General features: G+C 50.3%; 1 protein-coding gene across 1 annotated transcript in view; it reads right to left on the minus strand.

Annotated features, from left to right (window-relative positions):
- Window positions 1-927: 927 nt before the first annotated feature.
- The window catches only part of rbm22 (RNA binding motif protein 22), a 28,808-nt gene continuing 14,200 nt past the window's right edge, over window positions 928-15,535 (minus strand). Inside the window, exons 6-11 of the mRNA XM_052013819.1 lie at window positions 14,462-14,634; window positions 11,946-12,146; window positions 10,105-10,269; window positions 8,779-8,870; window positions 7,563-7,697; window positions 928-4,178 (exon numbers count right to left, since the gene is read on the minus strand). Of these exons, the coding sequence (XP_051869779.1) occupies window positions 4,045-4,178; window positions 7,563-7,697; window positions 8,779-8,870; window positions 10,105-10,269; window positions 11,946-12,146; window positions 14,462-14,634 (900 nt within the window). The 3' untranslated portion in view covers window positions 928-4,044. The remainder of the gene's footprint in view (window positions 4,179-7,562; window positions 7,698-8,778; window positions 8,871-10,104; window positions 10,270-11,945; window positions 12,147-14,461; window positions 14,635-15,535) is intronic.

The following is a 15,535-nucleotide window of genomic DNA, read 5'->3' on the forward strand; positions in this document are numbered from 1 at the left end:
CGGGGTATATTCCTCACAATTAGCTGGTCGCTAGCACGCTACTATTTGTGGGAGCTTGCTGTGCGCAGACTCGACTGCTGCGTTTCTCTCCGCATGACCACCCTTCAAAATAACCACTGGTTGCAACCCTTTAGCGTCAAGGGATGTGAAAGGTGCTGTAGGAATGCAAGCTCTCTCCGGTTGAAAAATGTTGAGTAGAATGAAGATCTGCAGATAATCAACTCCCAGTAGGTGGACACGATTTGTTCCTTCGGGACTGGCCCTATCTCACCATTCACACCCCACATACAAGAGCGAAGATTTCTGCTGGTCAACCTGACCTCCTCCCCCCCCCCCCCCCCCCCCCCCCAACCAAGGAATTATCCCCCACAACCGCCAGAGGCTGAGGGAAGACCTGACAGAAATTTATAACATTTTAAGAGGCATATGCAGGGTAGGCAGTCAGAATCTTTTCCCCCCTCATAGAAATGTCAGATACTAGAGGGCATACCTTTATGGTGAGAGGAGAAAAGTTTAAAGGAGATGTGTAGGTAAGTTTTTTTACACAGTGGAACACACTGCCAGGGGTGGGGGTGGAAGCATTTACAACAGCAACCTTTAAGAGGCATTTAGACAGACACATGAACACGCAGGGAATGGAGGGATATAGTCCACGTGCAGGCAGAAGGGATTAGTTTAAATTAGCATCGTGGTCAGCACAGAGATGGTGGGCTGAAGGGCCTGTTCCTGTGCTGTATTGTTCGATGTAACATCTACTATCCTGGGCAAAATAAGAACTCCTGCTCCTACTTGTGTTACATCTTAAAACACAGATATACATGCTCTTTTTGTAAAAAAAAGCCTTTTAACTTTTCTTGTCATCTTCAACGATATCGTCCGTTCATATTTCTCAAAAGGCAGCTTTAAATAAACCAGACTCAGAAGCCATTTTACAAAAAAGATGAACCTTTATAAGCGTGAATGACTGATAAACATTTCCACAGTGTTACTGGTGAATGGTCACCTGTAGTTGCTCGATGCTGGGCATAAGACTTGCTCCAAATGAACCATCTCCACAGTGGTGTACAGCCAGACACAATTCAGTCGCTGCAATCGTTCAGGGGTGGTAAGGGTCTTGAAGGAGGGGGCTGATGGGGGGGGGGGAAGGATTTTAGGAATACAAACTGGGTTCAAAGGGCAGATGAGTGTCAGGTTATGTGACGTTGGGAATGGACATTCTCAGCAATGGGTGAGGTACATTTTACCCCAGGACAGTCACAGAGTGGGGGGCAGTTTCAGCTTTGTCTGAACACAGTCGCAGGTCTGGGATACAGAGACAGAGAACAGGGGAACCAATCTCTGCTGTACAGGGCAAGAATCTGCTCGATAAACGTCAAGTGAGATCAAGATTGGAGCTTATCTGTCCCGTCACCTCGAATGACTACGCAATCCACCACCATCACTCACAACCGATCAGGGTGTCCTTGATTTGAGGCGCTTGGGAGGGCAGAACAGTCGAAGGAAAGGGGAGGGGGATCCAAGTAGGGACACCGCGCTGCTGGGCTTGTGGAAGGAATAAAGGGACAAGGCACCCAAAGGATGCTGCTTGGTTTAGAGAGTCTGCATTATGAGGAGAGACTAAGGGAGCTAGGGCTTTACTCTTTGGCGAGGAGGAGGATGAGAGGAGACATGATAGAGGTGGACAAAATATTAAGAGGAATAGATAGAGTGGACAGCCAGCGCCTCTTTCCCAGGGCACCGATGCTCAATACAAGAGGGCATGGCTTTAAAGTAATGGGTGGGAAGTTCAAGGGAGATATCAGAGGAAGGTTTTTTACGCAGAGAGTGGTTGGGGCATGGAATGTGCTGCTGGGGCGGTGGTGGAGGCAGGTATATTGGTCAAATTCAAGGGATTGCTAGATAAGCATATGGATGAATTTAAAATAGAGGGATATGTGGGAGGAAGGGGTTAGATAGTCTTAGGCGAGGTTTAAAGGTCAGCACAACATTGTGGGCCGAAGGGCCTGTATTGTGCTGTACTGTTACATGTTCTAAATCCTTCATCAGCACAGCTATCTCATTTAGCACCTCAACAATCACTCACAGCCTGCAAAACAAAATGCAGAAACCCTCTGATCTCCTGCAAGTTACCAATGAGAAACAAGATAATAGTGGTGGAAATGACTTTTTAAATGCAAGGTTACAGCCAGCCGGACTTCTTAGAATTAAAAATAGATGCTAGAAACATTTAGAATGTAAATTGGCATCTGTGGATAGAGAAATGACTGTGTTTCTCTTTCCACAGATCCTGCCTGACCTGCTGAGTGTTTCGAGCATTTTCTCATTCTATTTCAGATTTCCAGCATTTAGTTTTTAATTTTAATTACATTTAGACTTCTGAGAACCGTGTATGGATGTGGAGAGAACCATCAGGGGCAGTTTCTGGGTATAAATTCACACAAGGATGTAGAAAAGTGATCGTCACACTAAAAGCAAATCAGGGACAGGGACAGGGCTTGGTGATGTTGGCAGTGAGTGAGTGCATCACTGAGGGGCTCCCTCTGTTCTCGCATACCCCTGCCTGATCCCTGGAGTTGTTGCACTGAACACTCTTGGCTCCCTGCAAGTGCACAGTGGCCAGTAGCGAGCAGAGTAGGTGCAGGCTACACAGTGGCGCAGCTGGTAGAGCCGCTGCCTCACAGCTCCAGAGACCCGGGTTCAATCCTGACCTCCGCTGCTGTCTGCGTGGAGTTTGCATGTTCTCCCTGTGACCGCGACATCCCAAAGACGTGCGGGTCGGTGGGTTAAGTGGCCGCTGTAGATTGTCCCCTAGTGTGCGGGGGAGGGGTAGAACCTGGAGGAATTGACGGGAATGTGGGGAGAATAAAATGGGTTAGAGTAGGATTAGCGTAATGTTTGACAGCACAGACTCGGTGGGCTGAAGGGCCTGTTTCATGCTGTATCCCTGGCACCAGGTTTTCCACCACCAAAGCCCAGAGAAACACAAACTATTCCAGCAAGTATCCCAGAATGTTTCAACTCAATACACACACCCTTTTGATGTAAAATACAGCACTGGAATTACAACTTCCACCTTTACCTCTCTCTGGTTCCGACACCTTACAGAACAGGCGCAATTACTTCACCTGTCCACAGACAGGAGGAAGCAGTGGACAAAGCAATCCCTAAACCCTCAAAACCCGTCCGACATCCCCTTTCCAATAAAGCAGACTGCTCCCAGGCAGAAGTTAGAACCGATTATCAACACACATCTCAAGTCACTGATGGTAGACGTGTGTTTATTTTGATTTAGTCAAACAGAGCCCTCGACCCTGAACCCTCACCTGCCCCAACGCTTTAACCCTTTGCTGGAGGGTCGTCCAGCAGTGACGACATCAACCCGCCCATCCATGCTCCCCATTGCCCTCTCCGTCCTAGAGGCAGGGTCCAAGAGTGACCCGGGACGTAATGCAGCGAGAGTTGATCCTCATCGCGTCTTGCAGGTAAGATCTCCAAGGCCAGAAACTCCCAGAGGGTTTCTCTTCCCTCAAACCCGGAACTGACACTGGTCGCCAGCTTCGTTGCGTCCCTAATTCAGCGACCCCCTCACTGTGTAGACCTTTGAGGAGACAGGGGTAAACACAGCACAACCAGCACACTTCCAGCTGAGAGAGACTGTTCAGCCCAGTGCACAGGGAGCCTCCCTCCCAACACCGAAGCCACCACCGTTTACCCTGAAAGGGGAGCAGGGGGGAAGGGTCTTGTTACGAAAGGCGAGGTGTTAATATTGAGACCATGCAGGTCAGACACAGCTCTGTCTGACTAACAAAGAGGCGATACCGACTCCGGTCTTCGTCAGATGAAACAGACCAGAGGGAAATAAAAACTAGACTCACTAATTCCTCAGCAATATATAAAAAAAACTCCGCTGGAATGGTTAGGGGAACAGTTTTAACCGACGCTCTCTCGCCCAGCTCGGAAGCCCCTGCTCTTTCACTGCTGCTCGGGTGTCTGCGGCAGGGGGGGTCCGAGGCTGACTGAGGGGGCGGATGTGACGGCTGGGAGCTAGGCGCTGTTGGCTTTGTTCGTGTGGGCGCCCATCCGCTGAGGGTCCTGGGACGGGTAGTGGATGGGCCCTGGTGCCCGGAGGAAGGGTGGGGGTGGTGGAGGCATGCCGTGGAACAAGGTGGGTCCAAAACCTGGGGAGGGACAGAGAGAGAGAGAGAGAGAGAGAGAGAAAGAAACACGAGTTAGTGATACAAGGTGGCAGAGTGGTAGACACATGCAGTACAGACACTGGCGCGTCAGTCCGCCTGCTCCATGCTGACCACAATGTCCATCTACGCTAACCCCACTTGCCTGCATTAGGTCTGCATCTGTCCATTGCCCTCTCCACCTGTCCAGATGCCTTTTAAACATTGGAACTGTTCCTGCCTTCACCACCTCCTCTGGAAGCTCGTTCCAGATACCCACCACCCTCTGCAGAAGACTTAGCCCTCAGATTTCTCCCCTCTCACCTGAATCCCTCGAGTTAGTCATACAGCACGGGAACAGGTCCTTCAGCCCAACTGGTCCATGCCGACCAAGATGCCCATCTAATCGAGTCCTACTTGCCTGCGTTTGGCCCATATCCCTCTCAACCGTTCCTATCCGTGTACCTGTCCCAGTGTCTTTTTAATGTCGTTAATGTAGGTGCCTCAACCACTTCCTCTGGCAGCTCGTTCCATACACGGACCACCCTCTGGGTGAAAAAGTTGCCCCTCAGGCTCCTATTAAATCTCTCCCCTCTCACCTTAAACCTGTGCCCTCTAGTTCTTGATTCCCCAACCCTGGGGAAAAAGACTGTGTGCCTTCACCCTATCTATGCCCCTCATGATTTTATACACCTCTATACGATCACCCCTCAGCCTCCTACGCTCCAGTGAGAACAAACCCAGCCTATCTTCTTATAACATTATGAAGTCCATAGAACACTACAGTACAGGCCCTTCGGCCCACGATATTGTGCCGACATTTTATCCTGCTCTAATATCTATCTAACCCTTCCCTCCCACATAGCCCCCCATTTCTCTATCATTCATGTGGCTATCTAAGAGTCTCTTAAATGTCCCTAATGTATCTGCCCCCACCACCTCTGCAGGCAGTGCGTTCCACGCACCCACCACTCTCTGTCTAAAAAACTTACCCCTGACATCCCCCTTATACCTTCCTCCAATCACCTTAAAATTATGCCCCCTTGTGTTAGCAAGTCCAGATGAAGGATCTTGACCCGAAACGTTGACTGTCCATTTCCCTCCACAGACGCTGCCTGACCCGCTGAGTTCCGCCAGCATCTTATGAGTTGCTCTTCTTATAACCACAGCCCTCCACTCAGTCAACATCCTGGTGAATCTCTTCGGCACTCTCTCTATTGCTGCCGCACCCCCTCTGTAGTGTGGCGGCCAGAATTGTACACGGTGCTGCAAGTGCAGTCTAACCAGTGTTTCGGACAGCTGAAACATGCTGGCCAAACTCTTATACTCAATGCCTTGGCGTATGAAGGCAAGTATACTGTACGCCTTCTTTACCACCCTATCAACCTGTGTGGCCACTTTCAGGGAGCCATGGACTTGCACCCCAAGGTCTCTCTGTACATCCAGGAGCAAAACACATGTCCCCTACTGAAGTAAAGGCAGCTCACAATCCATACCACCAGAAACAGTTCAGACAACTCTCACTGTTCCTTCCCTAGCCCTGGTGGTTCAATTCCTTCCAGACTTCTGCCCCCACCCCCTGCCTTGCTGGGACCGCCCAAGTCTGCCAATAACACACAAAGCAACCACCGTCAATAACTGGGCCTTTCGAACAATGTGATTGGTTGATCACCCTGGGGGTGGGGCCAGCATTTAAGAACCATCTCCAGTTACCCTGGAAGGTGGCTCTTGAACTGGTGGGCGTCTTGAACCAACAGCGCCCTCCCAGTCCAGCTGAAGCGTTGCCACGTCAGAATAATCTGGAGTCACATATAAACCCAGACCAGTTCAGGAGACAGTGGGGGAAGTGAGAGCCACTGGCAACTGACACAGAAGAGGAGATGAGGGCTGTGTGGATCAGCCACGATCAAACTAAATGACTGGGCAGACTTGAGGGACCGAGTGGCCTTACTCCTGTCCTATTTTCTTGTCTTCCTTCTCTAAAGAACAGAGGAGAACTGGAATGGAATTTGACAGTCCAGCAGTTCAGGCTCACTGGGATTTACCTCAGACAGACTTTGTTGTAGATTCTGTCTCCCACCCAGAAGAAACCACCACCAACCCCAGCCCCCCCCCCCCCCCCCCCACCGTTTCTCCCCCAAATCCCAAGCTCAGTTGCCTGGGACCCCACAGCACCTCCTACGAACCCAAGACCCACGACTCCCATCTTACCCCAACCTTGGCAGCCTCATATTCTCACCTCCAGCCCCAGCATTAGGTCAGGACAGCCTCTCCACTTCTAATCCCGTCAAACACTCCACCCCTCCAACATTCACAAGCTCTACCACAAGACCATCAGATACAGGAGAATTAGGCTATTCGGCCCATCGGATCTGCTCTCCCATTCAATTGTGTGATTTATTTTTCTCAACCCCATTCTCCCACATTCTCCCCGTAACCCTTAACCCCCTCACCAATCCAGAACCCATCAATCTCTGCCTTAAATACACCCAATGACTTGGCCTCCACGGCCCTCTGTGGCAACGAATTCCACAGATTCTCCACCTTCTGGCTGAAGAAATTCCTCCTCATCTTAGTTCTAAAGGGACGTCGCTTTATTCTGAGGCTGTGCCCTCGGATCCTGGACTCTCCCACTGTCGGAAACATCCTCTCCACGTCCACTCTATCCAGGCCTTTCTGTATCCAGTAGATTTCCCCCTTTGAGATCCCCCCTCATCTTTTTGACCTCCATTGAGTACAGGCCCAGAGACATTAAATGCTCCTCATAAATTAAGCCTTTCATTCCTGGGATCATTCTTGTGAACCTCGCCTGGACCCTCTCCAGGGTCAGCACACCCTTCCTTAGATATGGAGCTCAAAATGGCTCACAATATTCCAAACTTCTAGCGGGCTGTTATAAGACTAGTGAACAGTCCCCTAGAACAATAAGATGGACTCTTGATCTCACAATCTACCTCGTTATGACCTTGCACCTTGTTGTCTGCCTGCACTGCACTTTCTCTGTAGCTGTTACATTTTATTCTGCATTCTGTTATTGTTTTCCCTTGTACTACCTCAATGCACTGTTGTAATGAATTGACCTGTACGAACGGTATGCAAGACAAGTTTTTCACTGTAGCTCGTTACAAGTGACAATAATAAACCAATTCCAATTCCAAAACACCCCAGGCAATTTACCAGCCTGGGAGTCCTGCCCACCAATCCTATCCCTCCAGGACCATCAAAACTCCTCTCCCTCCCGAGTTTTATGAGGTGGAGACCCACACCCACAAGGTTTTCCAGCCAGGTGTCTCGGTGCAGCCTAGGTAACAGCTACACCAGGGCGCCCACCCTGGGAGGCAGGGTCCAGTCCTGTAGCCAGAGGGAAGAACTCGACGGAAGCGGCTGTACCTGGAGGTGGGGGCGGAGCGAGGCCTGGTGGTGGAGGCAACGATATGTTCACCACAGCGGGTGGCGCGCTGGGCGGCAGGTTGAAGAAGTTGGTGGGGGTCTCCTCCTCGACGGCCGGCGGGGGCGGAGGCAAGGCTGCGAGAGAGAGAGGAGACGGGAAGGAGTTAAAGCAGCATGGACCGCGAACGCCAACGGCACGTTAAACCCACGTGGACGGCTCCCTACCACTCACTGCTAGCGTCGCAGAGAACGACCGCGGAATCTCACAGCAGGACCTTCAGCCCATCCTGGCCCTGCTAGTTCTGAAAGAGTCACCGACTCATAGAGTCAGAGAGTCATACAGCACGGAAACAGGCCATTCAGCCCAACTGGTCCTTGCCGACCAAGATTCCCATCTAAGCTCATCCCATTTGCCAGCGTTTGGCCCGTATCCCTCTAAACCTTTCCTAGAGAGTTGAGCTTCAAGTTCCTGGGAGTGAACATCACCAACAGCCTGTCCTGGTCAAATCACGTAGATGCCACAGCCAAGAAAGGTCACCAGCACCTCTACTTCCTCAGGAGGCTAAAGAAATTCGGTTTGTCCCTTTTGACCCTCACCAACTTTTATCGATGCACCATAGAAAGCATCCTATCTGGATGTATCACAGCTTGGTACGGCAACTGCTCTGCCCAGGACCGCAAGAAACTGCAGAGTTGTGGACACAGCCCAGCGCGTCACGGAAACCAGCCTCCCCTCCTTGGACTCTGTCTATACCTCTCACTGCCTTGGTGAAGCAGCCAGCATAATCAAAGACCCCACCCACTCGGATCATTCTCTCTTCTCTCCTCTTCCATCGGGTAGAAGTTACAGGAGCCTGAGGGCACGTACCACCAGGCTCAGGGACAGCTTCTATCTCACTGTGATAAGACTATTGAACGGTTCCATTATACGATGAGATGGGACTGTGACCTCACGATCTACCTTGTTGTGACCTTGCACCTTATTGCACTGCACTTTCTCTGTAGCTGTGACACTTTACTCTGTACTGTTATTGTTTTTAACTGTACTGCATCAATGCACTCTGTACTAACTCAACGTAACTGCACTGTTGTAATGAAACGATCTGTATGAATGGTGTACAAGACAAGTTTTTCACTGTACCTCGGTACAAGTGACAATAATAAACCAATACCTGCCCAAATGTCCAATCCATGGTAATTAGTACCCTCCACTTACCACCTGGTAGTCCTGGCACAGGCTCCAACTTCATCCCTGACTCTGTAACATTGGAGTCCTTATCTTTCTCTTTTCCTCTTGCAGCTTGTGACCTAGGGTTCAGTGAAACGAGAATCAGAGACCAGCACTGCGTGTGGGGTGGGAAACCTTTCAGGACTGCAAGAGCAAGCACGCATCGCAAAACATTACACAGTCAGGGTGCTTCATAGTAATTAAAAACAGGGAACGCTCAGCAGGTCAGGCAGCATCTGTGGGGAGAGAAACAGAGTTAGTGTTGGAGATGCTTCGTCAAACTGAGAGTCCCTGACCTGAAACGTTAGCTGTTTCTCTCTCCACAGACGCTGCCTGGCCTGCTGAGTGTTTCTGGCACTTCCTGTTTTTAGTATTTGCAGCACCTGAAGAATTTTTTTTGACTTTCATGCACTGTATCAAACCTGTACACCCAGCCTGCGTGGACATCAACAAGCGGAGATCCTCGGTGACAGCTGACGCAAACAGGGTCAATGTGTGTAATGGTAAATGCACAGTGTAGAACCGCTGACGCACACCGATCAAATGTACCACACCTGCTGTTTTGTCTGTGCCTGTCCCTAGTTGCCCTGAGATGGTGGCGGAGAGCTGCCTTCTGAACCGCTGCAGTCCTTGAAGTCTGGGCATACCATAATCAAAGACCCCACCCAACTCGAACATTATCCCTTCTCCCACCTCCCATCAGGCAGAAGATACAAAAGCCTGAAAGCACATACCACCAGGCTCAAGGACACCTTCTATCCCGCTGTTAGAAGACTGTCGAACGGTTCTTTAGTACGATAAAATGGACTCTTGACCTCAATCTACCTCGTTATGACCCACGCTTTATTGTCTGCCTGCACTGCACTCTCTCTGTAACTGTAATACTTTATTCTGCATTCTGTTATTGTTTTCCCTTGTACTACCTCAATGCACTGATGTGATGAAATGATCTGTATGGACGGTAAGCAAGACAAGTTTTTCACCGTACCTCGGTACATGTGACAATAATAAACCAATTTAAGGAGGGAGTTCCAGGGATTTGACCCAGCGACAGTGAAGGAGTGGCGATATATTTCTAAGTCGGGATGGTGTGTGTCTCGGAAGGCGACTTCCAGGGGGCGGTGTTCCTTATGCTTTTGCTGCGCTTGTCCTCGTAGTGGGTAGAGGTGGTGGTTTTCACCACAAGTCTCACCATTTTGACGTCAACAATCCCTCATTGTCTCGCCGCCCACCCCCACCATTTACAACTGGTACACCACGCTCAGATACCCTGCTGGACAACCGCTCCCGGCGCCTCCCTGGTCCCACTCTCACCTGCCCCACTTCACGTTCAGCCTTCGCCCGTTGATGATGAGCTTGTTGAAGGATTTCTCAGCCGCCAGCTCTGACGACTGCCTGGTGGCGAACTGGATGAACGCGCACTGCTGCCGCTGGACCACCGTGATAGAGCGAATCTCGCCAAACTGGTAAAAGTGGTTCCTGTCCAGCAAAGAAATCCAAATATAGACGCGTTTCATTAACAGGTCACCTCCCGCTCTCACGTCCATGTTCACAGCTATTACTTAGACAGACTCTCAGTGTCATACAGCACGGAAACAGCCCTTTCGGCCCATCACGTCCCTGTCAACCCTTAATCACCCATTTGCACTGATCCCATTTTATTCTTCCCACTAACTCCCCCCAGATTCTACTTCTCACCCACACACTAGGGGCAATTTACAGCAGTCAATTAATCTCCCAATCCACACGTCTTTGGGATGTGGGAGAAAACTGGAGAACCAGTTAGCACTCTAATCCTTGGAGCGTAGGAGACTGAGGGGTGATCTTATAGAGGTGAATAAAATCATGAGGGCTGTAGATAGGGTGAATCACACAGTCTTTTTTCCCCAGGGCTGGGGAATCAAGAACTAGAGGGCACAGGTTTAAGGTGAGAGGAGAGAGATTTAATCGGAACTTGAGAGGCAACTTTTTGTTTACACAAAGGGTGGTATCTATGTGGAATGAGCTGCCAGGGCAAGAGGTTGAGGCAGGTACAATAACAATACTTAAAAGACAGTTGGACAGGTACATGGATTGGAAAGGTTCAGAAGGTTATGGGCCAAACGCTGGCAAATGGGACTGGCTTGGATGGGGCATCTTGGTTGGCACAGGCCTGCTTCCGTGCTGTATAACACTATGAACCTAGAGGAAACCCACGCGGCCACAGGGAGAACGTGCAAACTCCACACAGACAACAACCAAGGTTAGGATTGAACCCGGGTCATTGGCAGTGACTCTACCAGCTGTGCTACTGTGCTGCTATGAAGCACTGCGGTCCAGCCCTAACGCGTGGTTTGTTGTGATTTGTTAAAGCAGGATCCCACAATCAGCACCAATTAATTAACTTCTTGGTGATAATAAGAGATAAATAGCGACCAGAAAGTAAAGGAGTGTTTTGGTTTATCTCCTTCCCTAGGCCAGTGCCTGCTCCATACTGCTCTGGACTGTCAGCAGGGATTGTATGTGCAAGTACCTGAGCTTTAAAAAACACTTAGACAGGAAATGAACAATCTGCTAGAGGAACATGAAAGATGCCGGAGGAACTCAGCGGGTCAGGCAGCATCTACGGAGGGAAATGGACAGTCGACGATTCGGGTCGAGATCTTTCACGTGGACTGAATGCCCATTTCCCTCCACAGACGCTGCAACACCCACTGAGTTCCTCCAGCAGATTGTTTGTTGCTCCAGATTCCAGCATCTGCGGCCTCATGTGTCTCATTTCAGACAGGTGCATGGATAGGAGTGGTTTGGTTTACAGGGTATGGGCCCAACGTGAGCAAATGGTGGACAACATGGTCGGCATGGACGAGTTGGGCTGAAGGGCCTGTTCCGCACTGTATAACTCCAATTGGGACTTAATACATTAAACTCCGAAGCAGGCAACTTGTGACCCACATCTCTAGAAACCCACCCCAGTTTCTCGGGAGCGGGCCTTGAACCTACAACTCAGTGAGCTGGAGACAGGAGCGCTGCGCGTTATACCCCAACTGAAGCCTCCGAGTGAAGTCAGAGGCTGGAGAGGTAAAGGGGACGATTCGAAGCAGCAGGGAAGTTCAGGGAGCCGTCCACTGCCAGCAACACCCGAGTCCTGCTCGAAGCCCAGCCCGAGAGTTTACCGTAACTCCGTCTCCGAGATCTGCTCGCCGAGACCTCCCACGTAGAGGGTGGTGATCGTCTTGTCCTCCGGCGGATCCAACCTGGGCATGGTCGCTGCGCGTTTCAGCAGCTTGTCAGCCACCGGGTCGTTAATGCCGTAGTAGCGATCCTTGATGTTCTGATCGGCTAGAGGGTCATCTGGGTCCGTTGGTTTCTCGTGCCTGTGTTCAACAAGATTAAAGCAAACCAGCTTCACTACTCGGTGACCAGGGTTTCAGCTGGGCCACAAGTTGGTGCCAGTAAATCTACAGGTGAGGGAAGGTCACATCCAAATTCTCCCTTTCAGAAGGGCAATAGGACACAGTACAGCACAGGAACAGGCCCTTCAGCCCACAATGTCTGTGCTGACCGTGATGGCAAATTAAACTATTCCCTTCTGCCTGCACGTGATCCATATCCCTCCACTCCCTGTCTGTCTAAAAGCTTCTTAAATCCCACTATCGTATCTGTCTCCAGCACCACCCCTGCAGCGCGTTCCAGGCACCCACCACCCTCTGTGTAAAAAAAAACTTGCCCCCCATATCTCCTTTAAGCTTTCCCCTCTCACTTTAAAGCTATGTCCACTAGTATTTGACATTTCTACCCTTGCAATAAGGGTCTGACTGTCTACCCTATCTATGCCACTCATAATTTTTATATCAGGTCTCCCCTCAGCCTCCATTGCTCCAGAGAACACAACCCAAGTCTGTTCAACCTCTCCTTATAGCTCGTGCCCTCTAATCCAGGCAGCATCCTGGTGAACCTCTTCTGCACCCTCTCCAAAGTCCCAATATCCTTCTTATAATGGGGCAACCAGAACTGCACACAATACTCCCCAAGTGCGGCCTATCCAAAGTTTTATACAGCTGCAACATAACTTCCTGACTCCTATATTCAATGCCTCGACTGATGAAGACAAACTAGGAAATTATAGGCTGGTGAGCCTTACATCAGCGGTAGGGAAACTACTGGAGAAGTCTCTTAGGAGGATCTACTCACATCTGGAAGAGCATAGGCACTAGGGAGGTCAGCATGGCTGGGGACGTCATATCTTCCAAGCTGAGTTTTTTGAAGAGGTGATGAAGCTGATTGATGAGGGTAGGGCAGTGGATGGTGTACACATGGACATTTGACAAGGTCCCTCATGGTGATACTGAAGATTAAGGTACATGGGATCCATGGAGAATGGTAGATTGGATTCAAAATTGGCTTGGTTATGGAAGACAAGAGAGCAATGATGGAAGAAGGGTGTTATTCTGAGTGGAGGTCTGTGACCAAGGATCAGTACTGGGACCTCTGTTATACATACATAGATACATGATTTGGGTGAAAACGTAGGTGTGCTGATGAGTATGTTTGCAGGTGACACAAAAACTCAAGAACTGTGGATAGTGAGGAAGGTTGTCAAAGGATTCGGCAGCTTATAGACCAGGTGGAAATGTGGCAGAGAAATGGCAGATGGAGTTTCATCTGGCCAAGTGTGAGATGCTGCACTTTGGGAAGTCAAATACAAGAGGAAACCATATTGGAAATGGCAGGTCCCTTAAGAGCAGAGGGATCTTGGGGTACAAGTCCATAGGTCCCAGAAAGTGGCAACACAGGGGGATAAGGTGGTAACGAAGGCGTAAAACATACTTGCATTCATAGGTCAGGGTGTTGAGTATAAAAGGCAGGAAGTCATGTTGCAGCTATATAAAACTGGCCACCCTGAAATACTGTGTGCAGTTCTGGTCACTGCATTACAGGAAGGATGTGGAGGCTTTGGGGAGGGTGCAGAAAAGGTTCGCCAGGATGCTGCCTGGATTAGGGAGCATTAGCTATAAGCAGAGGTTGGACAAACTTGGATTATTTTCTCCGGAACATCGAGGCTGAGGGGAGACCTGATAGAAGTTTGCAAAATTATTAGAGGCATGGATAAGAGTAGACAGTTAGCATCCTTTTCTAGGGTGGAAATGTCAAATACTAGAGGGCATAGGTTTAAGGTGAGAGGAGGAAAGTTTAAAGGAGATGTGCAGGTAAGTTTTTGTTTTTACACAGAGTGGCAGGTGTCAGGAACGGGCTGCTGGGGGAGGTGGTGTAAGCAGTTATGATAAAAACATTTAAGAGGCAGAAACATGAAGAGGCAGGGAATGGAGGAACATAAACCATGGGATTAGGTTAAATTGGCATCATGGTTGGCACAGACACAGTGGGCCGAAGGGCCTGTTCCTGTGCTGGACTGTTCTACGTTCTCACAGGAGTTTTCATAACAGTAAAAACGTATTTATATAGTACCTCAGATATACGGAAGTATACACTACTGGCTAGGACACGGGGGAAGTTCTGCTCTTCTTCGAAATTGTGAGGGTATCCGACTAAGTGGGCAGGCAGGGCCCGTGTTTTACTCCCTGAGCACCACGGGATGGATCAGCAGCAGATTTTTGTGCTAAGGCTCCAGGATGGGGTCTAACCCTTCGATCTCCCGATTCGGGGACGTAGCTTTTCACGCCTGCCATACCTGTAAGGGCACTCCTCGCCTCTCTTGCACTCTCCTTTGACCCAGAAGGAGCAGATGTGCGGCCGGTTGCGTTTGTAGTACGGAGTGGTCCTGGCTAGTTTCAGCAGCATGTCGCTGGAGCTGGTGGCCTTACCCAGGGCACCCACCGGTCTTGTTCCGTCCGAGTTCTGGATCTACACAGACAACAGAAGTGTCAGCCCCACAACCAATCCCACCCTGCATTGTGAACTCTACCTGTGCACTGAGGAGGCCACTCTGCCCCTCCAGCCTCCACTAATTAGATGACAAGCAGACAACCTAGAGGAACAGCCCCTCATACTCCCCCCGGGGAGTCTATACCCTGACGGCACAGACATTGAATTCTCCATCTTCAGGTAACCTGCTCCCTTTCCCCTCTCCCCCTGATCTACCCAGTTCCTCCTACAGCCTCCCCAGCCCCCAGCACCCTGTTCCTTCCCCCCCCCCCCACCCACGCCATCTGCCCGTCACCCACACACCCCTCCCACTGGGTCCCCTCCCCCCCCACTGTTCCCATCTGCCCTCCCCACCTTCCTCTCCCATCAGATCCCACCATCTGCAGCCCTCTGTCACCTCCACCTATCACCCCCCAGCCTCTGTCACTGACCCCACCCTCCCCTCCCCTCCCCCATCTGCCGATCCCCCCCCTCCTCACCTGGATCCACCCATCACCTGCCAGCTCTTGCCCCAACCCTTCCCCTCACCTCTTTACACCGGCTCTCTCCCCTCTATCCTGCAGTCCAATTGAAGTATCTCAACCCGAACCACCGACTGTCCATTTCCCTCCACAGATGCTGCCCGGCCCACTGAATTCCTCCAGCATTGTTTGTCGCTACGGATTGCAGCATCTGCAGTCTCGTGTCTCCAGATTACTAACCCATCTCCTTCACCATGAACAGCCTTCCTTAATAAAATCAGCCATTTTATTATTGACGTTTCTAATGGAGTCACATCACCAACAGTGAAGGATAATTCCATTACCCTTTCCGTTAAAGAGTGCTCGATAGCTTCATCCTTGAACAACGCACCTTTACATTACATTTTTTAAAACCTGAA

Source organism: Pristis pectinata, chromosome 4, assembly GCF_009764475.1.
Source record: "Pristis pectinata isolate sPriPec2 chromosome 4, sPriPec2.1.pri, whole genome shotgun sequence".
In the NCBI taxonomy this organism is placed as follows: Eukaryota; Metazoa; Chordata; class Chondrichthyes; order Rhinopristiformes; family Pristidae; genus Pristis; species Pristis pectinata.